General features: G+C 37.7%; 2 protein-coding genes, 1 non-coding gene and 1 pseudogene across 6 annotated transcripts; 2 read left to right on the top strand and 2 right to left on the bottom strand.

Moving 5' to 3' along the window:
- On the top strand, window positions 1–625 carry LOC104733762 (uncharacterized; annotated as a pseudogene).
- Window positions 592–2,823, bottom strand: LOC104733763 (uncharacterized). Of its 4 annotated transcripts, none has more exons than XM_010453314.2 (4): window positions 2,462–2,823; window positions 2,096–2,333; window positions 1,541–1,693; window positions 592–1,449 (listed from the first exon to the last, which is right to left on the bottom strand). In XM_010453314.2, the coding sequence occupies exons 1-4, from the start codon at window positions 2,699–2,701 to the stop codon at window positions 785–787; spliced, it is 1,296 nt and encodes a 431-aa protein (XP_010451616.2). In that variant the 5' UTR covers window positions 2,702–2,823; the 3' UTR covers window positions 592–784. The 4 variants fall into 4 exon arrangements, with proteins under 4 accessions (XP_010451616.2, XP_087333642.1, XP_087333643.1 ...); XM_087477516.1 differs by having other exon boundaries at window positions 1,541–1,651; XM_087477517.1 differs by having other exon boundaries at window positions 2,096–2,328.
- Window positions 2,824–5,808: 2,985 nt separating this feature from the next.
- Window positions 5,809–6,495, bottom strand: LOC147930849 (uncharacterized). Its single transcript, XM_087477056.1, has one exon. The coding sequence runs from the start codon at window positions 6,493–6,495 to the stop codon at window positions 5,809–5,811; it is 687 nt and encodes a 228-aa protein (XP_087333182.1).
- An 8,840-nt stretch (window positions 6,496–15,335) lies between these two features.
- Window positions 15,336–15,442, top strand: LOC147930848 (small nucleolar RNA R71). Its single transcript, XR_015576827.1, has one exon. It is a non-coding gene; the product is annotated as a small nucleolar RNA R71 (small nucleolar RNA).
- Window positions 15,443–24,396: the final 8,954 nt, after the last annotated feature.

Genomic DNA, 24,396 nt, shown 5'->3' with positions numbered 1-24,396 from the left:
ATGTCTTGTGTTGCATATATACATGTTTGATATTCTCAGCCTGTTCTAAAGGTACATTCTTCGGCTTTTGGGATGTAATCGAAATATGAAAGACTTGCAATGCACTCCATGATATAAGAAAAAACTGTCATGTATAAAACACTCAACAAATTGGAATGCAAGAAACACAACTCCTATTGAGGTTTCCGCCTTTTTACTGCGTGAAGAAGACGAGCACCATCATGATCAACAAACCCAACAAGCTATCACTTCTAGTAGTCATACAAACTACAAGCTTCTTTCATTGGAAACCTGGTTTTGCTTTCCGCACCCATTGAATAATCAAAGACAAAGCTTGAAGATTGGTCCTCTATGGCAGAAATAACATTGTTTCAAAAGGTTTGGTGGAGAAATTGAAACTCTAAGACGCTGAAAAATTACCGTAAAGGTTAGGGCGGCGAAGGATAAAGCCACAGAGGAGACATGTAGAGTCCCTGTCTCAATTGGAGAGTACTACAAGGATAAAGTTACATGCTATGTGGTCAACATGAAACAAGAGGAAGATCAACTTCTCTTTGGAGGACCAAGGCTTTATCGTGTTCGAGCAACACATGATGCACGAGACAACTCTTGTATTATTATATGACAACACAATTCTATTTCAATCGTAAGTGCACGACAACCTAAACCATATTGGAGCCACAAGTCACAAGTTTCATTGCGTTTTACAGCCTACTATTGTGATTTTCATTTGCTATATCTCTCTTTTCTACTCACAAAACATACCTTAAATCCTGAGATCAAGTTATATGATGGCAAGACCAGTTTTCAGATAATCCAAGCAAGAGAAAGGCAGACGCAAGATTTGGTCCACTTCTAGTGAAGTCTTCATTAGACTGCTCATGATTTTGCCATTATGTCTTCCCTCTAAGCCCATCCCTCTGCTCACCACCAAAGATACGTTACATAGCCATGGCACTTCACAAGCAAACACCATCCCGTTCTTCTCATTCTCCATTAAACCCTTTCTATAAGCTCTACCGACTTTTCTCACATACTTCCCCGTTGTTACACCTTCATTCGATCTGTCTATGTCAGAGATATCTGCATCAGAGTGAAGATTCACCACCATAGTTCCATGCTCATGGTGAAGTACTTTGCTCAGAGCTTTCATGAACACGGAACTGGAATCCCACAGACTATGAGGAAAGATGTCTGCTCCGTCATAAGCATCCATGAAGATCATGTCATAAGTATTACTTTGGTTCCTGAGAATGAACTCCTCAGCTTTTGATTCGTAGAGGAAGAGTCTCTCATGGATGCCTCGCCACATCACTTGGTCAATAATTTCAGGAGTTGGTATTGAACGTTTCCCGGTTGCTGTCATGACAGAGAATGCAGGGAACCCCATTGCTCGAACCGACTCTGAGATAACTAGTTGGTCGAGCTCAACTATGTCAACAACAGCACCTAGAAGACAGAGTAATAACACCATTCACATCAGTTAGTATAGTAACTAGAGAGATGGAAGGTGTAGATAAGGATATTGTTTTTTTTTTACCAAGAATGTGTTTAGCTAAAAACAAGGGCAAACTGCCTCCACCGTGACCGATGCATAATATGCGCATTTGTTTCGTCCCAATAGCTACACTCCTCATATCAAATTTAGAAGCTGCAAGGGAAGTCAATCCAACTGAAACCATGCTCTTCAGATCTATCACCAATAATAAGAAAAAAGAGTTCGGCTTAACGATAACGCAAATGCCAACTAAAAACAACAGCAGAGTCACCATCAACCTAAACCCTTGTACTTGGAAACACAGGACTACCAGACATACTTACTAACAAGCGGTATACAAAATAAGTAATCCCTTAATACTCATTCCTTAAATGAGGTCCTCTCTTTCACCATTTGGGTTTTCATTTGAACTGTGTGCAGCGACCAAAGACAGAGTCTGGACCCTTTTTTAATTGGAAACAGAGAACCATTCCTACATCATAGCACTAGAACAAGGCATGTTCTGTTTATCCAAGTCCATGAATTCCTTACAGCTTAAACTATTAGAGCTCTAAAAGCAACACAAAACAGCATAACAAAAGGGTTAACAAATCTCACATGGAACAGCAAGACAATGTGGTTGTTGCATATAGAAAACAGAACTCGGTTGCAATGCTCTACAAGCAGCCATAACTTTCACAGTGCTTTGTCGAGTATCATCGTTAAACCGAAGCGAACGCCATTGATAGCCAAGTACCTTAAACATCCCATTCTTCTCCTCTTCACCATCTCTAGGCATTATCTCCATATACCTTTTCTCTAACCATCTCTCAGTTTCTCCCCATGAATCTCTACTCTACATAATATAAATCATTAGAAAAAAAAAAAAAAAAAAAAAAAAAACTCTCGCAAACCAATGAATCAACGAATCAAGAAAACAAAAACAAAGGTTTCAAGAATTTGATTGTAGAGTTTTTTACTCACAGGGAGAGAAGAAGGATGAGCGACGACTGAAACGACGCCGTTTCCATTAACAGAGACAGCTCGTGAAACCGTGTGGCCGCCGTCGTGAGGATCCCACCATTCCGGGGAGTGAAACCAGTCTCCTTCGTCCTTTATTACGCCGTGTTGTCCTCCGGAGAAATGGCGTACACATGACTCGATGGTGGTGCTAAGCCTTTTTCCACGCCGCGTTGTCAACGAGATACGTTGAATTGAATTCATTTGTGAAGAGACCCAAAGCCTCGAGAGATCGTCGGTAAAGGTTTGGGACTTTAGGAGGCGTCTCTGGTTACTGTAGCAAAACCCTTATAAATTTTGGTTAACTAGGTTTTTCTAAACGGTCCAATTACAGTAGAGAGTGTCGCCGGAGAATAATACCTTTTTTTTTTTACAACAGTAACATTTTTTATTTTACTAGGGGGTTTAGGTGAGTTGTTGTGATTATTCTATTTACCCAGTTAAAAAAATGGAAATCGCTTTTTACGAGACCCCAAAGTAAAAAAAAAAAAAAAAAAAAAAAAAATCAAGATTGCACAGTGAAATACTTATACCGAACCTTTTGAAAACCAAATTATACTAACTCACAACATTACGGAGCCAAATAATGGATACTAACTCGGTCGTACGTAACACCGGTGGAGTCGTCGAGAGACTCACCGGTAATTTCATAACATCAAGTGATACGGTTAGCCTTGTTCCTCTTTCCTTCTTACGAGGAAGAGTCTTTTTTTTTTTTGACGATCGGGGAACAGTCTTTTATCTCTCGAGAATATGGTATGATTTTGTAAAGGTGAAAGTACTTTGATTATTCGTTAATTAGAAATTTAGAATGAATTTACCTAATGCACATTTTTCATTTTGAAATCAATTTCATCAAAATCGTTTGGGTGGTTTATGGGTCACGTTGGATTTTAATTGGTTTAGTACCAAACAATTTTGGATTGAGATTATGGTGGAAGAAAACACTTTGACTTTGGTAATCCTTACTTGAAATACTTTTTACATAGATGAATATTAATACAAATATATCATTATTTTAAATTATTTATATGGAGCACATGCAACTTGGCTAAATGTTTTAGTGGATAATTGCTGAATTAAGGTTTTTTTTTTTTTTTTAAAATGGCAATATTATTGATAATTGCTGAATATTTGACCAAAAAAATAGAAATAACTGTACTTAGTAACTAAAAATATTTTCCATTTTTTTACAAAAACATTGAATACTTTTTTCATACAATAAATTAACGCCTCAGATTGGATTCTATGTCCTTACAAGAAATTAATCATCCATTAATATTATATAATATAAGTTGGTGTTATATGCCATTCACCCCAAATCCTTAATTATACTAAGCAAAAGTCATTGTTGTTATTTGCAATTCTCCCAAAATCTTTAATTATACTAAGTAAAACGTCAGTGTTGTTCTTTGTCATTCTTCCCAAAATGATATGGAATCAAAAACCCAATATATAAATTTTCTTCTCTTCTTCGTCGAATTTTCTTAGTCGAATTTTCTTAGAAATCGAGAGAATCGATGAATCAAGATACTCACCAATTTCACCAATCTCTCGATTTCTCCCAACAAAGAAAACAAAAATTTGGAATGACAAAAGACAATAATTCTTTTTTTTTTCAACCAAACATTAATCAAACAATGTTTCTTTCTAGTTAGTTTAATTAAAAATATGGTGTTAAAGTAACACTGGCTACCGATTATGACATATGTTCAACGCTAACAAATTTTTCAAACACATAAATGAAGTATTTTTATTCCAACAGAAAAAGTTTATATATTAAACGTCCAAATACTAATAGATGTTTTGTTTTGGGGATTTTTTTCTATTTATTATATAGATTGTGATGCACAATAGTTACTGTTGTGTATATCTAAAATCATATTATTTTAGATCAAAGATATTAAACAATAATAGAAGCAAAAAAGTTGCCAAAGCTAGCAAAAGATAGAATATAAGCATAGGGAAATATTTTGACCCAAAAAAAAAAAACAAAGGCAAATAAGTCTCAAAATTAACCGTTAATATAACTGTCAATATTAACAGTTAAACGAAAATAATCAATAAGTCTCAAAATAATTAAGTTATGGGGTCAAGTGACCTCCCTGTTCTAATACCACTAGAATAGAACCAGCCCTAGAGCACAAATTGATATTTTTATTATATTTTTTAAAAATAAATAAAATAAATATAGCATATATATTGTTATTAGTTCTGAATTTTTATTTTTATTTTTATTATACGCCATAATATGTTTATATATATATATATATATATATATATATATATCAATTTCTTTCCACGTTGTTAGATTGATGGTTCTTGGAAAAGTACGGATCTTTTACAGGGTTTGGGTTGAGCAGTGGAGAAGATTCAACGCTCCTTTTGGGAGCACGAAGTCAACGACGAGGACTTACTCCCTTACATGCGGAATTACAAGCACTGATCTGGGTTATGGATGCTTTACTGGCGGCTGGAGTTGTTTGTCAGGCTTTTGAGACGGACTGTGTTGAGTTAGTTGCGATGGTGCAGACGCCAGACGATTGGCCTGCTTTCTCGAATTTGCTGGAGGATTTTGCATTACTCCGATCTTCCTTCCCCTCCTTCACTCTAATCAGGGTCCCTCGAGACGTCAACGTTAGGGCGAATTGTCTGGCTCGATCTTCAAGATGTTTAATTTCTGAATCTACTTTTGTAAACTCTTTTCCTCCGGTTTGGGCAACCAATCGTGGAGTTCTTTTTTAATTATTAATGTTTGGTTGAAAAAAAAAAAAATATATATATATATATATATATATATATCAATTTGGTATAACTGATTATTACCTTGTTAATTCAATTGATATATCCAGATTTTGTTATCTTGTTATCTATATCTTTTTTTTACTTTTTTTTTTAAACTGTGGAAAGCACAAGAGATTTGTTTAGATGATTAAGTATAAAAATGATTTGGTTAGAAATTTGTTAAGATGTGCAGCCGTTTATAAAGAAATGGTGTATACATATTTAATATTACAAATAATAACTTTAATTTGTGGTATTTATTAAAAAGGTAAGGATTTATTATGTAAATCTTACAAATATAATGTTATATTAGCAAATGTACTTTTTTTTTGTCACGAACCGGAATTGGTTTACATTAACTCAAGTTTGGTGCAGTAGGTAAGGAAAGTAAAGCTGATTTAGCTAACACATCAGCTTTCTTATTTCTGTCTCTTGGTACAAACACAAAAGAAACATAATCGAAACGAAGAGATAGATTGAGGATGTCGTGGTGAATCCCATGGAGCTCCTTGAAAGAAACCTCCAAATTAAGCGCTTTGATCAAACTGTAGTGAATCTGAAGCGAAAGAAACTCGTTTGAAATCCAGCTCAAGAGCTTGGTGGATGGCGAGGAGTAAAACAGATGCTTCGGCTATTAAAGGAGAAGCAATGTTTGAGGCCACGGATCCGGCTTTGATTTCCGATGATTGAGACCTGTCAAAAAAGAACCAGCCAAATCCAACTTCCCTCGTCTCCTCTCGCCATGAAGCGTCAGAGAAGCATTGGATGGGATCCAAACGGAGAGCTGGAGTTGCTCGGATCTGGTTTGATGGTTTCAGAGATGGTGTTTGGTCTTGGGCTGCAGACCATTCTCGAGCTGAAACAATGGCGAGTGTTATGATTTCCGAGCAGGTGAAGAAGCGGTTTTCAAAAATCTTCTTATTTCTCGAGTACCAAAGAAACCACAAGATCCAAGGGGCTAGGTTCCCAGTTCCTACTCCACAAGGAGGTAAACAGATTAACTTGTTGATTACCTCAATTCCTTGTTGAGTGGTCGTGAAGAGTTTTGTGCGTGGTGGGGTTTTGAAAGGTGCTGATCTCCAGACTTCTGCTGCATAGGGGCAGTGGAACAGTAAATGAATGACGGATTCGTCAGCATTGCAGTGTGGACAGGTAGCATCCGGATTTATTCCTCTGATTCGCAGGTTTTGGCCAGTACGAAGGGCGTTCCTCATAGCTTTCCAGATTAGAAACCGGACTTTTGGTGGGCAATGAAGTTTCCTGAAACACAATGTTTTTGGTATGGGTGAAGTGATGAATGTATGGAACGATGAAAGATGAGATGAATGGATGGCAGGGTGTTTCAATTCCCCTTATGCACTTGTAGTACAAGAGGTGTCAATCCAATTTGAGAGTTTGTGAACAATCAAGATGTGTATATGAGCCTAAGTTAAGCCAAGTATGTAAAGGATGTTTGTCACTAACAATCCTATTATGAAATGTAAAGTGCAGAAAGTAAAAGCTACTTAAACTAGATGCTGAATGTAAATGGAACAGAATGATTATGACTAATATGAAGCTAGAACAGAAATAGAAACTATGCTAATGAACTAATGCAAGGTAAGTAATGGACAGGACACTAAGTAAATGCAACAGAAATGCAACTAAAATGAGACAAGAGATAAGACAGGACAACTACAAATCATAAACCAAATTTCTGGGGATGAACTCGAGCAAGCACTCGATCGAGTGTAGATCAAGTGCAGGGTCGAGCTAGACAAATAAGTAAAACAGAGCAATGCAAGAAAAACAGAGCAATACACAAGCGAATCAAACACCGATCAAACAACAGGATTAAGACTTAGAAATCAATAAACAAGGAAGGCCTTGAGGAGGGATTCATGGGCTGGACTAATGATTGAAGTCATCTAACTTGGTCAACAAATCTCAAACAACTTGAGCTAATCTCTAGACATATAATTCTAAGACATGTTTAATCCACTCTCATGGCAAGAAACAATCAAACTCATGCATCTCTAGACTGGTTCTCACAAAGTAAAGAATCTACACAAGCAGGCATTAAGCAATATATCTCATACCAAACAAGACCTCTAATCCCTTAGCAAGCCTAATGGTAAGCTCTAGATCTAGCCTTATCTATGCTCCTTAAACATTGATGTGATGCTAAGATGCTTGAAATCAAACCCTACCCTCTCAGTTATAGGATGAGCATTAAGAACATCTAGCTTAGAAGAGATTCTACCACAATCAAGCTTGACCAAATCAAACAAACCTCAAACACAGCCCAGCCTAACCCATCCTCAAGATCCTAAGCAACTACTCACAAGAATACATGATGAACATCAAAGTCATAAACCCAGAAAATACTGAAACTTGCATCAAATGAAAGATAAAGCAAAGATCTATAATATTGGAGAAAAAATCAAACTCGAATTCTCAATATTCTGAAAGTTATGGAACCAACAATATTGAAGAATCTAGAGTTTTTCTCTCTTAAAAGAAGTACAAGATCTAATAAAAATAAAAGTGCAAAAGGAATAATTCCCAAAAGAGTAAAAACTAGGTTTCTGACTATCTAAAAAGCTGGACTCTTTGGGTGGCTGCTGGTACAAGCCCTTATATAGAAAAAGTAGTGGAAGCCCTAAAAATGCTAAAAGACAAAATAGCTAGGCGGCTCGGCCAACTCGACTTGGTGCTCGGTCGAGTGACCGGTCGAGTTGGCTTCTCTCGTGCATCTTCCACTCGGTCGAGTCCCTCTCTGCACACGGTCGAGTGTCTGGTCGAGTGTGCGGTCGAGTGGGACTCTGGGCCTTGTTTCTTCAGCCTTAACTCTCTTGCTTTCTCCTCTTGATTGCTTCACTTTTCCTCAGAATTGTTCCCATGCTCCTTAAGCTTCAAAATCATCTGATTATGCATGAAAAGATGCAAATGCAATGCAACTATACTCTAATGCAAGAACAGTCCTGTGCAATAATGGTCAAAATGGATAGCAAAAGATGCAAAAGATGTGAATAAACTAAGGGAAAACAGGGTAAAATATATGAACACCAACACCCCCAAAGTTAGTCTTTGCTTGCCCTCAAGCAAATAAACAAGACATAAAAAGGTAGGTGAGGTTTGAAAGTGGGATCTCAGCTCCTAAAGCTAGCAAATAGACCATCTAGAATCAATGTCCAAGTTACTAGTACTATGATGCAAGTTGAATGAGCTGTACTTAAAGATTTTAGACAAGCATATCACAACCTTTACTGATTTGAGCCTTAGATGTCCACATGCATTCAAATCAATCATTTCCTTTAACATTCATTAATCAAGAACATGAATCAATTCTATGCAATAGCCCTGGGCATTCGGGTTCCCGAACCCGATCGGGTTCAGGTTTTCGGGTTTTCGGGTTTAGACATATAGAACCCGTTCGGGTTTTCTATACTTTCGGGTTCGGGTAATACCTGTTCGGGTTCGGGTTATTCGGGTATACCCGAACTCAATCGAACCATGAACAAAAAAAAAAAAAAAAAAAAAAACTAAATTTTATTTTTTTATAAATTTTAGAAAACTTGTATATATATAAATATTTAACATTTCTTTTTGAGACAGAGAAACTGAAGTGGCAAAATGGTTAATGATGTACCTGTAAATGTTCAAGGTTGTGGGTTCAAATCCCCTAAAATACATATTTTTACATTTAATTCGGGTTAGTTCGGGTGGGCATTCGGGTTACCCGAACCCGATCGGGTATCCGAACCTTAGAGGTATTGAACCCGATCGGGTTTTATACAATACCCGAACCCGAACCGAACCATCCACTTCGGATCGGGTTCGGGTTCGGGTTTCGGGTCCAGGTAATATGCCCAGGGCTACTATGCAATGCTTAAACTCATTTGGCTTGGAGATAAAGGTTTTGAGACAATGGTGGTCTCTCTTTAGACTAGGGTTTATCAATATCAAGGTTCTCTCATAAAAAATGGATTGAGCTTTAGAAGAATGCTAAAGGTAAGAACACTTAGACACATACAAGAACAAAACCTTATCTACCCAAAGGCACCCAAAGTGTTTATCCTATCAATCTAAACCCAAATGATCCTAGTGCTACCCTTTAACTTCTTCTCTTCTCTTTCACCCTTTTCTCTTTTGGTTTTCAAGTCTTAGGAGAGATTTCTTATTTGATTCTTCTAGTGGGATGGGAGATTCTTACTTATTTGCTATGGTTCTCTTTTCTTCTTATTCTTAAGACATAAAAGCATTTTGCTAGACTCTTCTTTTCTTTCTTTTCTTTTGTTTTTAACTAGAACCATCTTCAACAAAATTTTACTTCCCATCCTTTCACTAGACTTTGCTTAAACACATTCTCCTCTTAAAGACTCTACCCTTTTTCTTTCTCTTTTTCCTCTTTTCTTTTCAAAACAGCCAAATCTCAAACCCAACAAGTGAACCACCTAGTCCTATCTAGTTTGAAAAATGTAAACTAGAACTACACAAGGCTTTACTCTGGTCAGTTCAAACATAACACTTTCTACCAAGCTCAATCCCAAAAATAGGCCTCACACACACAAGAAATAACATGGCTTGAAAGAAGGGTTGATTAAGGGGTAGGGAAACTGATTTTAATGGTTAATCAGCTACTTGGATCAACAAGAGTGGTAAAAAGGAGAAAGATGATCCAAATATGTATATGGTATCCATGAGTTTAAAGCAATGCACACATTGATAATTGAAAGTCAATATTAGGTTCTTATAAGTAGGAAATGATGTCAAATCACAACATGCTTCAATTTAGACCAAATGCAATGTAGGAATTCAAGCCTTGGTTCAATCTTATGCTTCTAACTACTCAACTAGCATCAAAGTATTATTAACTTGGGCATTGATCCTAGTCTAGTGAATTAAACAAGCTAACAAGGCAAACTCATCATAGATCCCTAATGCAAATATTATACAATCCTACATGAAACATGCTAAACAAGATCCTAATATGCAATGCAAACGACATGAATACTCTTTTTTTATAAAGATTTTTGCAAAAAAATTTCAAATTTTTAGGGTTTTTCTATGCCTTAGATGCTATGCAAATACTAACATGACTATGCTAAAAATTTGAAATAAGAACATAAAACACAATTTCAAATGCTATCTCAAACCCTCCCTCAAACTTAAATCACACAGTCCTCAGTGTGAAAGAAATTTGATTGAGGATTCAAGATCAAAAACAAAACACAATGTCAAATGCAATGGTATTTACAAGTGAAGGTGATAGTGGTACCTCAAGGATTATGGAAGAAACTGTCCACATCCTCTTGCATGCTGTCAAAAGTGTAAGTGGGGGCTCGCTGGTGACTTGGAGATGGAGATTGGGGCAGCTCGACGATGGCGATCGACCGTGACTCGGTCGAGTGCATGCTCGAGTGGGGGGGGGGGGGTCGAGCTGGACTGCGGATGCCAAAATTCTGACCTTGCTGCTGGTAGAACTGGTGCAAGAGCGCTGAATCCATGAAGTATTGGGGTGGGATGGGAGGGTAACCTGGATATCCTTGATAAGCAGCTGGAGGTGGGAAGCCATATGGTGATCTGGGCTGGAACTCGGTCGAGTACGTCTGGGGTGCTCGGTCGAGTGGGTGCTCGAGTGACCCGGTCGAGTGCCTCGAAAATTGTTGTTCTCGGCTACTTGAACTCCTCATCCTCTGATTTGGCTCATACATTGAAGCTCTAGCTGGTTCCACAGGGTTTGCAACTCTTGAAAGTGCTCTAGTTGAGCTACTCCTCCTCAAAGGGCTTGAATGGCTTGGAGATGAGTTTCCACTCTTGAGCTCAGCAATCTCCTTCTTTAGGCCCTTGATGGACTTAGCCATGTTGGTCACCTTCTTCTTAAGCTTATCAAACCTCTTCCCATGCCACTTGCTCCACTTTTGCAAAAGTGTCAACCTCTTGCTATTCTCCCTCACCCCTCTACTATCCCTTGGGTTGGGCTCATAATCTTCAAAGTAGAACTGCTCCTCCCCATCAGCCATTTGCACATCTCCAGCTCTATCAACTCTAAGTTGAACTATCCCATCAAACAAGTGCTCATCAGCTGGCCAAAAATCAATGTTGGCTCCTTTTTGAATGGTGGTGAGCTCTTGGTTAGGCAAGATCAATTGTTTCTTCCCAAGTGTTGGTAGCTCAAAGTTGAAAATGTGATTTCCTTGATGCATCTCCTTGACTAGGATGAGAGTAGAGGTGAGGTAGCTTGAGTCAATCCATCTTGGTGAGACCCTTTCTCCTCTAAGTGGGACCTTGGCAGCTTGTAGAATTGGAGTGATGATGCCTCCAATGGTTAGTGCTCCTCTTGAACCTCTGTTCTTCAACTTGCCTACCCAACTTCTCAAATATATCATGTGGTCTATGAGCACCATTGCAAGATCAGTCTCCACAGTGCTCCCAAGAATGATAGTTCCATCTCTTGCCTTTAGGATGATTCCATTGAGAGCCATATCAATCATCTTCAACTCACCCTCATTGAGATTTCCAGTTTCCTTCCTAGCAAAGAAGGTGTTTGCTAAGGCCTTGTGGAAGTACCTTAGGACTGGGCTCCTTATCTTTGAGCTCTTTGTTTTGGAGGATGAATAGGTGATGTTGTCTCCAATGGTCTCCCAAATGGAATAGAGCTCCTCTCTTGGTATCATCAAGCTTCTATTACTCCCAACTTCAAAACCAAACACATTGGCTATCTTCTTCATTGAAAGCTCATAATTCTTCCCCTTGATTGTGAAGGCAATGTGACCAGCTCCAGCCTCAGCATCCTTCCTTGCATATGTGTGCAGCTTGACTGTGGCCAAAAACTCACAACTTTCCTCCTTGTAGCCCTCCATGCAAAGCCCCATGAACTTGGTTAAGTTGCTCTTCTCAAAGAGATACTCCACATCTTCATCAATGGCTAGCTTGTCCATGGTTTCCTTGTGTGGATATCTAGTCCCCAGGAACTCCATTCTCATGAAGGCTTCATAAAGTTGCCTCTTTGTCAAGCCACAAGATTCTGCTTCCCCATCATCCTCTAGCTCTTCTTCTTCATCTTCTTCCTCACTCTCACTCACAACCTCCTCTTGTTCAATCTCAACAGCTGGCCTCTTCTCTTTGGCCTTGTTTCTCCTCATGAACTCCATAAGGGTTGGCTCCCTTTCTTCTTCACTCTCAGTTCTCTCAGGATCTTCCTCAAACTGACTGATTCCTTGGACACGGCATCTGGCTCGACCGACCACTCGGACCACCACTCGGTCGAGTGCTTGATCGAGTGGGGCGTCGAGTGGTTCTTCCAGATTCTCCTCTTGATTCAAGGCTAGCATTACGACGTTCCATGGAGTTTGCAGCCGCTTGTTGAGACTTCCTGGTAATCCTTGAAGATATTTTTGAACAGAACTGAAGGGAATAGACTCAAAGCTTAAGGTTAATAGGTTAGTGACCCAAAAACAAAAGAGCTAAGCTTTGAGCAAAAAGATGAACTTTGAGAGAGATTTTAAACTTGAATTTAGTTGTTTTGAGCAAATGAGAGAGTGTGAGAGGTATAGGATCGTGTAAGCTCTATATAAAGAAGCTAAGGGGACAAGGAGACAAGGGTGGAGCGTCCATACCATTCAAATTTGAAATGGGAATCTTTGACTTACTTTTTGCTGCCACTCGATCCCACACTCGACCAGCATGTGGTCGAGCTCCCTTGACCAAAGTTTGAAAATTCAAATTTTCTTCCTTTTCTTCCCTCCACTCGATCATTCTAGAGGAATGAGAATCGAATGGGCCTTACTTTCTTGCCAACTTGGTCGAGTACCTCTCGTGGGCTGGTCGAGTGGGCTTGCGAATCTCCTTCCCCAAATCTAAATTTCTCCATACCCATCTACACTTTCATTAAAAGGCCTGCCTAACACAAACATAAAAGAAAACACATCAAAACTACTAAGAAAATAAAGCACATTTACAAAAGATACCTTAGGGACTTCCTCCCTAGTGAGCTTGTTTAAAGTCACTAAGCTTGACTTTGGTTGCCTTCTTAGGCTTGGTCTAGATACCAAGGAGGTGATGAAATCCTCCCTGGAACCTCTTGATCACTGTGAAGTTGATCCTTGATCACCTCACCCTTAACACACAAACCATATTTCTTCTTGATTTTGAACATTGGTCTTGCTTTCCTCAAAGACCTCTTGTTTAGCTTGACTTGGAGATCCTTAACCATACCAGTCAACTCTTGAACTGAACTCTTAAGCTTTTCCACAGAATCTTCTTGAAGAGATAGCTCAGCCGTTGGAGTTGCCTTATCATTTAAACCTTCTTGACCACCTTTGTCCTTGATAGTAAATGGTTGATCATCAATGGTAGGAAGGTTGGTTGGGTTATAGATGTCAAACTTCATAGCTATACCCTCAGCAATGTTCAAGGTCACAAGACCTTCCTTGACATCAATAACTGCTCCAACAGTGGCTAAGAATGGTCTCCCAAGAATGATAGGATCTTCAAGCTCCTTATCCATCTCTAGGACCACAAAATCAGTGTGAACCCTTGCTCTCCCTATCTTCACTAGAATGTTCTCCAACTTGCCAACCACATCTCTATTTGACCCATCAGCTAGGAATACATGAAGGTTGGTGGACTTGAAGTCAGTGTGCCCAAGCTTTTGTGCTATAGAATAAGGCATCACACTGATTGATGCTCCCAAGTCACATAGGCACTGGGTCTAGTGAAGATAGCTAAGTGTGCAAGGCAGATAGAATGGACCTGGATCCTTAAGCTTAATTGGGATGATAACTCCTCCAAGGTCCTCAAGATCCTTCTCATCTTGAGCTTGAACCTTCTTCTTTGAAAAATCAAGCAAAAAATCCCTATAGAGAGGATATGGTTCATATTGTTCCAAGGCAGGTCATCTCTCTTCTTCTTGATAAGTAATGATGATCTCTTGTATGGCCATCACTTCCTCTTGTTTCTCAACCACAACTTCTTCCTTCAAAGCTTTCACTTCCTCTTGTTGCTTAGCCAACATTTCTTTTTTCTCAATGATTTCCCTTAATTCCTTAAGCTTCTGTGCTTTGAAACGTCCTAGGAATGGTAGAGGCGGTTTGTAAGCAGGAGGAATGTACTTAGCAGGCTTAACAGCTCGATCGACCACTCGATCAGGCACTCGGTCGAGTGCTGGCTCGAGCTCATGGTCGAGTGCAATGTCGGATTCAGATTTCTTTGCACAAACTTCACTCAGGGCTTCAATAACTGACCAATCCTCCCCATCTTGAACATCACTGTCCTCAGTGACTTCTTCATCAGAGATGTGAATAGCTTTTGCAGTGAACTCCCTTGGATTTTGGACAGCTTTTCCAGGGAGTTGGTTGGGTTTAGGAGCTGAAGTAGAGGCAAGGTTGCTCTCCATAAACTTTACTCTAGAGTTGAGACCTTCAAACTTCATGATAAGGTCATTATACTAAGATGTGAGCCTTTGATTCAACTCAGCAAACTGTTTAGCCTCCTCAATCTTTCCATTGGTTTGCCCAATCAACAATTGTTGCATCATGGCTCTTAAGTCTTGTTCCTGGCCTTGGTTAGTCTGAAACCCTGGTGGGGACATAGTTTTGTTGTTGTTGAGGCTGTTGAGGTGGATACACTTGGTCTTGTGGATTGGCCACATTGGTGCTTCTATAGGAGAGGTTGTTGTTCTTGAACCCTCCTTGGTTGTAGCCTTTGAATCCACCCTGGTTTTGCATATAACAGAGCTCAGCAAATTCCCTCTCGCCCCCCTTGAACTTGAACCTCTTCCTCACCAATGAAGTGAATAGACTTTTGTTGGCTAAGGAGGATTTTATCAAGCTTCTCATTGACCATCTTCAAATCCTTCTTGTATTTGTCCTCTTGGTCAGTGGAGGTGGTCCTTATGGTTCTCTCATAGTCCTCACTATAATTGCTATCTGACTGAGCAAGATTTTCAACCAATTCCCAACCTTCTTCCACATTCTTGTTGAGGAAGTTGCCATTTGAAGCTGTGTCAAGAAGCATTCTGATTTTGGGAAGCACTTCTCTATACAATGTACTTAGGAGGGACTCATTGCTGAAGCCATGGTGAGGACACTGAGTTTGAAATCCTTTAAACCTCTCCCAAGCTTCACAAAAGCTCTCATTGTTTCTTTGAGCAAACCCAGAAATTTCATTCCTCAATCTAGCAGTCCTTGCATTGGAGAAGAATTTTGCCAAGAAAGCCTTCTTGCAAGCATCCCATGTGGTTATTGCTCCAGTAGGAAGAGTCTTCTCCCAAAGGTGAGCCTTGTCTCCAAGTGAAAATGGGAAGAGCCTCAACTTGAATCCATCCTCACTCACTCCATTAATCTTTGTGAGACCACATATTCTATCAAATTCATCAAGGTGGTCTAGAGGATCCTCCATTGGCAATCCATGGAATTTGTTGGCTTGAATCATGGAGATCAGTCCACTTTTGATCTCATAATTGTTGTTTGCTATTGTGGGAGGCACAATACCAGCTCTCTGGTTGTGTGTGTTGGGTGCATCTCCAGCACCAATGTTCCTTGATCTTGGAACTTGATATTGTTGCTCCATTACTACTTGATCCTCTTGCTGTTCTTGAACTACTCTTCTTTGCTTATGTCTCAAACCCTTTTGCAGCCTGTGGATGTTGTCAATAGGCCTTTGAAGATTGTCTTTCCCCTTTGACCTTGTGTGCATCAACAAACTGGAGTACTGACTCAAACAGGCGCACGGTCGAGCGCAGGCTCAAGTGGGTGGTCGAGTCGACTGGGAAGTGGTGTCTATATGTGTCTGGCGTCTGACTTGATCAAGTGCTCGATCACTACTCGGTCGAGTGGGTGGTCGAGCTGGTACCTGAAACTTAAGACAGCCAAGCAAAAGAAGATTCGATTTTAGCAACTTCACAAGTGTATAAACGAACTTAATATTAGACTTCTATTGATCCTAAATGTCACAAAAACACTCTCAAATGGGCAACGGCGCCAAATTGAAACACAATGTTTTTGGTATGGGTGAAGTGATGAATGTATGGAATGATGAAAGATGAGATGAATGGATGGCAGGGTGTTTCAATTCCCCTTATGCAATTGTAGTACAAGAGGTGTCAATCCAATCTGAGAGTTTGTGAACAATCAAGATGTGTATATGAGCCTAAGTTAAGCCAAGTATGTAAAAGATGTTTGTCACTAACAATCCTATTATGAAATGTAAAGTGCAGAAAGTAAAAGCTACTTAAACTAGATGCTGAATGTAAATGGAACAGAATGATTATGACTAATATGAAGCTAGAACAGAAATAGAAACTATGCTAATGAACTAATGCAAGGTAAGTAATGAACATGACACTAAGTAAATGCAACAGAAATGCAACTAGAATGAGACAAGAGATAAGACAGGACAACTACAAATCATAAACCAAAGTTCTGGGGATGAACTCGAGCAAGCACTCGATCGAGTGTAGATCGAGTGCAGGGTCGAGCTAGACAAATATGTAAAACAGAGCAATGCAAGAAAAACAGAGCAATACACAAGCGAATCAAACAACGATCAAACAGCAGGATTAAGACTTAGAAATCAATAAACAAGGAAGGCCTTGAGGAGGGACTCATGGGCTGGACTAATGATTGAGGTCATCTAACTTGGTCAACAAATCTCAAACAACTTGAGCTAATCTCTAGACATATAATTCTAAGACATTTTAATCCACTCTCATGGCAAGAAACAATCAAACTCATGCATCTCTAGACTTGTTACACAAAGTAAAGAATCTACACAAGCAGGCATTAAACAATATATCTCATACCAAACAAGACCTCTAATCCCTTAGCAAGCCTAATGGTAAGCTCTAGATCTAGCCTTATCTATGCTCCTTAAACATTGATGTGATGCTAAGATGCTTGAAATCAAACCCTACCCTCTCAGTTATAGGATCAGCATTAAGAACATCTAGCCTAGAAGAGATTCTACCACAATCAAGCTTGACCAAATCAAACAAACCTCAAACACAGCCCAGCCTAACCCATCCTCAAGATCCTAAGAAACTACTCACAAGAACACATGATGAACATCAAAGTCATAAACCCAAAAAATACTGAAACTTGCATCAAATGAAAGATAAAGCAAAGATCTATAATATTGGAGAAAGAATCAAACTCGAATTCTCAATATTCTGAAAGTTATGGAACCAACAATATTGAAGAATCTAGAGTTTTTCTCTCTTAAAAGAAGTACAAGATCTAATAAAAATAAAAGTGCAAAAGGAATAATTCCCAAAAGGGTAAAAACTAGGTTTCTGACTATCTAAAAAGCTGGACTCTTTGGGTGGCTGCTGGTACAAGCCCTTATATAGAAAAAGTAGTGGAAGCCCTAAAAATGCTAAAAGAAAAAATAGCTAGGCGGCTCGGCCAACTCCACCCGGTGCTCGGTCGAGTGACCGGTCGAGTTGGCTTCTCTTGTGCATCTCCCACTCGGTCGAGTCCCTCTCTGCACACGGTCGAGTGTTTGGTCGAGTGGGCGGTCGAGTGGGACTCTGGGCCTTGTTTTTTCAGCCTTAACTCTCTTGCTTTCTCCTCTTGATTGCTTAACTTCTCCTCAGCATTGTTCCCATGCTCCTTAAGCTCCAAAATCACCTGATTATGCATGAAAAGATGCAAATGCAATGCAACTATACTCTAATGCAAGAACAGTCCAAACCTATGCAATAATGGTCAAAATGGATAGCAAAAGATGCAAAAGATGTGAATAAACTAAGGGAAAAAGGGTAAAATATATGAACATCAGTTCTAGATGTTTTTATTCCAGTTGAAAGTTGGATTGGAAGCCAGGAGGTTTGGTCTTTCCCTCTCTGTAGTCACGTGGTATCCTGTTTTGGCCAAGTATACACCCGATCTGGTAAGTAGCCAAGAGTATTGATCAGGGGCTCCTAGCTTGCTTGGACGAAGGATACGGATCTCATTTTCGTATTGAGGTATGACTGTTTGTATCTTTTCAATATCCCATTCTTTAGATGTCGAGCATATAAGTTCATCCACCATCATATGTTGGTTTTGTTCTGTAGGAGGTCCATAAGGGATAACTGCTGATGAGAACGATAACTAGGGATCATTCCAAACAGAAGTTATCGATCCCGACCCAATTGCTTTACCTAGATGAGTTTTCAGGAGGTCTCTCCCAATACAAATACCACGCCAACCATGCGAGGCATTAGAGGAGACGGTACAATCCAGGAAAGAGTTTGCTTTGCAATACTTGCCAAGAAGGGTTTTAGCCAAAAGGCAGTCTGGTCTAGGTTAATTATATTGTTGAAATCACCTATCAAGAACCAGGGCTCCTCTCTCTCTAAACCCAGGTTAGTTAGTTCCTTCCAGATTTCTTTTCGTTTTGAGCGATCTGGCTCTCCGTAAACAAAGGTAGCAAAGAAACTTTTCCCTTCAAATACAATCTTTGTGTCAATAAAATTTTTGCAGCTTGCCAATACTGATATCTCCACTTCTTGCTTCCAAAATAGGGCCAATCCTCCTCCCCCTGGGCTATGGGGTGGGATCAAGAGGTGGAAAGGGTAATTCAACCATTGTAAGGAGTTTAAGACTTTTTCATATGGGTTCTTCGTCTCCATGAGGAACAAGACTTCCGGTGAGATTTTGGACTGAAACTCTCGGAGATGTTGAACTGTTGTAGGGTTCCCCAGCCCACAACAATTCCAGCTTAGTAACTTTAAGGAAGAGCCCATAGCTGGGATTAGCTTTCCTTGTGGCGCACCGTTACCATTCTTACTATTTTCTCCTCGGTGGGAGGGTCCAGCTTCAGAGGTACTTCTTCGCTTTGGTGAGGATTGAATGAGGCAATTGTTTTGCTTGCTTGATTTTGCTCCTGCTAGTCTAAGAAGGCTTTTGTTTTGTAGTTTTTGCAGAGGTGGTCTACCGCGTCTTTTCTTTCCAGGGGCATTGGATAGCTGTTTAGTCTCCCGAAGTGGTACAGTCGTAACAGCTTCCAGAGGGGATGTTCCAGGAGGAGTTAGGTGCTCTAAGGTATCATTTTGGTTTGATGCTATTACCGCCTCTATAATTCTGTTAGCAGTTTCTGCTGTTAGACCTTTAGTTTCACCTTGAATTACTCTACATTTTCTTGCAGCACTCTGAGTAGAGTCAGCACAGCTCAGATATTGAACTGTTACCTCTCGGAGGGTTCCCATAACCTCCTTAGTAGAAGGAATAGGCATAGGTGGAGGAGGGGGTACTTCTGCTGAAGACAAGGAGTGCTCCGCCAGGGAGTGTCTGTTACCTCTTGGAGTGAGGATTTTTCTCTCCAGATTTGTCTTTTTATATCCTCCACCATAACTATGATGTGACCTTGAGTAGTCGTTTCTAGAGGAGGATAGAGAGCGGCCAGTTGGACGTGGTGGGAGAGCAGGGCTACTTCTCTCACGCGAGCCAAGGGCTCTATGGTGGTGTCTGTCAGGGTTGGTGCCCAGCAGGCTTCTTTTATGAGGTGACAAAGCATGGAAGGACCCTCGAGAGTTTGATTGGTGACGAAAGGTATATGTGCTGGAATGGTGGTTTGCCTGAGTTGTCTCTAGAGTCCTCTGTCCGTTCTGACTAACTTGTGGTGCCCTAAAATTGTCCCAAGGGGTGTAGTAGTTCCACTGGGGTTCACGCTTTCCTGGAGCATTCGTTTGGGGGATCAGCTCCTCTTGTCTCTCAGATGCCGCTAAAAACCATGGGCAAACTTTCTTTTCATGGGATAGTCTATTACAAAAGGAGCAGTGGTTTTTGAGGTTCTTGTAGCGGAAAGAGATCAGGGCTTCACTGCCATCTTTAAACTCGACTATTGTCTCATTTACCAGAGGTTGTAAGCCATCAATGAGGACCTTAATTTTTACTGTCGAGGTTGTAATCTCTGAGTCCAATAGTTCTCCGAGCTCCTCACCAATTGTTTTCACCATTTCAGGAAGCCAGAAGTGCTTTGGGAGTCCTTGGATCTCAATCCAGAAAGGAATCATTGATGGGAAAGTCTCCGATATAACAGGTTCCCATTTTTGTATGATAACCATCCACTGGTCGAAGTGGTATGGTCTATTATCTAGCACTTTTTCATATCTTCTTCACACTCGAAGCTGAATTGGAAGCATCCTTTTCCAAGATCTGAACCTGAAGCTTTACCTCGAAGGTTCCAGCGATTTGAGAGGAATGGAAAGAGAGACCATAGTCTTTGAGCCGGTGGGTTTGTAAGGCGATCCATTAAGGTAAGAGAGTTTTCCTCAATCAGCTTTGAAGTATCAAGGTCCGGTGCTTTGATTCTTTTACAGGTAGGGGGAGAGAAACCACCCTCAATGTTTTTCCCTTTCAGGTGGTATGGTATCCTATTATCCATGGTTCGAGCACTTCAGTAGCAGGAAGGTCAGGGTGTGGAGGGATGGTTTCAAGGACACGGGTTACTCACTTAGCAAGTGAGATTTTTAAATAAGGCAGCAAACACAAGTAAATAGGATTAACTTTTGAAGCTAAGGAAAGCAAAAACTACCTTCGGAGGGTGATCTGAAGGCAGAAGCAGTGACTCGAGGGCAGTTCGCAGCTAGGGATTCCGACGTCGGAGAGGAGAGTTTGGTCGGGGGGAAAAAGTATCCAGCGGGTTTTGAGATTTTGGTGGAGAGACCACTGGATAAAAGATACTCAGCTACACGAAGTGTCGTTCAATACATGCCCACACATCCCAACTTTAAAAATGTATTGCCAACTACACAAAGTATATGTATTGCATGGTCACATATACCAATTATATGATGACATGTGCTCAACATCACAATCATCTTATTCCGGTACACCGTTCTTCAGAATCCGGAGTTGACCAGTATTGACCGGCTTTGACCGATGTTGACCAATAAAAATATGCAATTTTTTTTGTTTTTAATATTAGAAACCAAAAAAAAAAATTAGCTGAATTATTTAGGAATCATTTATAGTGTTTTATAATGTAAAACATATATGGGTCCAAAATAAATATATATTGTATATAATTCCATTAATTTAGTCTTATGATAGTTATTTTTTTCATATTTCAAAACTTAATTAAAATTGAAATAAAAATCATTCATAAAATATTAAAACTTAAATTCAAACCAGATAATCTTGTTATAATAAATCAAATAAGAAAACTATTTATTTCACTTTATTAATTTAAAAACATCACTTACTTAATTTATCTAAATATAAAATTAAAATTATTTAATATTCTCAACCACAAAAAATATTTCTACAACAAAAATACTTAGAACCAAACTCAATACATATCCAAATCATTAGAATTATTGGAAAATGTTATATACTCATAGTAAAAATAAAAATTTTAATATCTGAAAAAAATTATTAATGATTTTTCATTTCACTTTTATTAATTTTTGCAATATAAAAATATATTATATATCTGTTAATTCATCCAGTCTTATAATAGTTAATTTTTTTTCTATTGCAATTAAAAACATCAACTTATTATTTTTTTATTTAAATACAATGTTTTTATTTAAAAAAAGAAATATATTTGATTGTAAACAACAAAAACACAAAATATTTATTTTTAATATATAGAAGATCCAAAAAATTGAGTTTTCAAAACAATATATTTGACTGTAGTAATATTAATATATACATATATAATTAATATATATATATATATATTTAAAATAATTATTAATAATTTTTATTTAACTATTAGTTTAGTTTCAAAATTAAATTACTAATTATAAGAATGAATACATTAAAGATGTAAACAATTTTTTTTTTTTGGTTTCTAATATTAAAAACAAAAAAAATTGCATATTTTTATTGGTCAACATCGGTCAACGCCGGTCAATACTGGTCAACACCGGATTCTGATGAGCGGTGTACCGGAATAAGATAGTTGTGATGTTGAGCACATGTCATCATATATTTGGTATATGTAACCATGCGATACATATATTTCGTGTAATTGGCTATACATTTTTTAAGTTGGAATATGTGGTCATGTATTGAACAATACTTCGTGTAGCTGAGTATCTTTTTTCCTATTTATTATGAGGTATTTAAAAGTTTCTTCCATCATTTGTTTTTTTTTTGTCTTCTGTCATTTTTTGTTGGCCAAGCTGTTATACACTTAAGAAACCTAAAACTAAAACAATTTGAATATAATTGACTCATATACATTTAACTTTTTTTTTTGTCTAAGTTATAATTATAAATAAAATAGTCGTATATACAGTAGTTACATTGACAAATAATTCATTATGGAAACAACTGAACATAAACTTATCTACTCTAAATTCCATTACCCGAAATGAATGATAGAATACATTGTAAATTCTCTACTTTTCCATAGACAAACTACAAAAAACTACTATCATAGATATAAAATTTGAGAGATACGAAATAGGATGAAGGGATGGAGCGTTCATTTGTTTCACGATGACTATTTAGGATAATATTTTTCTATTAATCTATTTGCATAAAATTTCCAAGTATTGTTGCATTTTATGTACAAAATTTTTTTTAGTTTGAATATAATTTTACATTTAATTAGAAAAATGACTTCTAATCTGCTTTATAGCAAAACTATTTATGTCAAATTCTCATTGTCAATTATCATTACCAACGATCAATATATAGGAAAAAAGATGGCTAGCTACACGAAGTATTGGTGAATACATGGTCACACATGTCAAGTATACTATTGTATATTCAACTACACAAAGTATATGTATTACATGACCACATGCATGAACTATATGACGTTATGCGGTCAACATCATAGACATATAATCCAGTACACCAGTCAATTGATTCCGGCAAAGACCGGCGTTGACTCCAGCGTTGAGCAACACTTAAAAAAGAAAATTCTAAATTAAAAAAAAATTATTATAGCAAATTATTTATGGGTTTTCATGATTAAAAGACATTTTCTATTCAATATCCAAATATTTTTTATATATCTCTAATATATTCATCTTATAATTAATTACTTTTTATTTTTCAAGCTAAAGTAAATAGTTAAATAAAAATCATTTATAATTATTTTCAAGATATAAAAATTCATTTATAATAATCTTCAAGATATAAAATCATTTATAATTATGTTCAAGATATAAAAATTTCTAATTATTTTCAAGATATATATATATATATATATCTCATAATCAGATTATTTAATTACTACAAAATCAATAAAATCAAATTCAGCTACTTTCATTAGAAAATAATATGCAAAAGATTGAGTATATGACTCTTTACTCTAAATTTTGCATGGTAATTGTTATAAAAAAATTTAGACACTCTTTTCTTTAAAATTTACATACTCAAAATAACATATAAACAACAAAAAGTTAACAATATTTACTTTTAACATATGAACATTTTTATTTTTACTCTCTTTTACACAATTACAATATGTTAAATTAATTTTTAGAATTTTTTTTTCAAGTTTGGGTTCTCTATATTACATTTAGGATATATTTAGGAAATATATTAAAAATATCTTTAGATATTGAATTAACATATAAACAACAACAAAAAATTCACAATATCTATTTTTAACATATGAACATTTTCATTTTTACCCTCTTTTACACAATTACAATATGTTAATTAATTTTTAGAAATTTTTTTAAGGTTTGGGTTCTCTATTTTACATTTAAGATATATTTAGGAAATATATAAAAAATATTTAGATATTGAATAGAATATTTTTTAATTAATAAAAACCATAAATGATTTAATAAAATAACTTATTATTTTTTATTTTTTATTTTTTATTTTAGAAATTTTTTTTTGGTCAACGCCGGAGTCAACACTGGTTTTCACCGGAATTAATCAATCAGTGTACCAGATTGTATGTCTATGGTGTTGAACACATGACGTCATATAGCTCATGCATGTGGCCATGTAATACATATACTTTGTGTAGTTGAATATACAATAGTATAGTTGGTATGTGTGACCATGTATTCACCTATACTTCATGTAGCTAGCCATCTTTTTTCCTAATAAATATACTTTCTCTAAAAAATTACTTTAAACCACATTGTCTCTTTAGTAATTAACATATTCAAACGCTTACACATGTCCAAAAAAATACATTATAATACCTGTGGAAATATCAAACCAAAT

The sequence above is a fragment of the Camelina sativa genome, chromosome 12 (genome assembly GCF_030686135.1).
Source record: "Camelina sativa cultivar CO46 ecotype springtype chromosome 12, ASM3068613v1".
Taxonomy (NCBI): domain Eukaryota; kingdom Viridiplantae; phylum Streptophyta; class Magnoliopsida; order Brassicales; family Brassicaceae; genus Camelina; species Camelina sativa.
The sequence above is the reverse complement of the archived record's forward strand: the minus strand, read 5'-3'. Positions and strand labels throughout refer to the sequence as shown.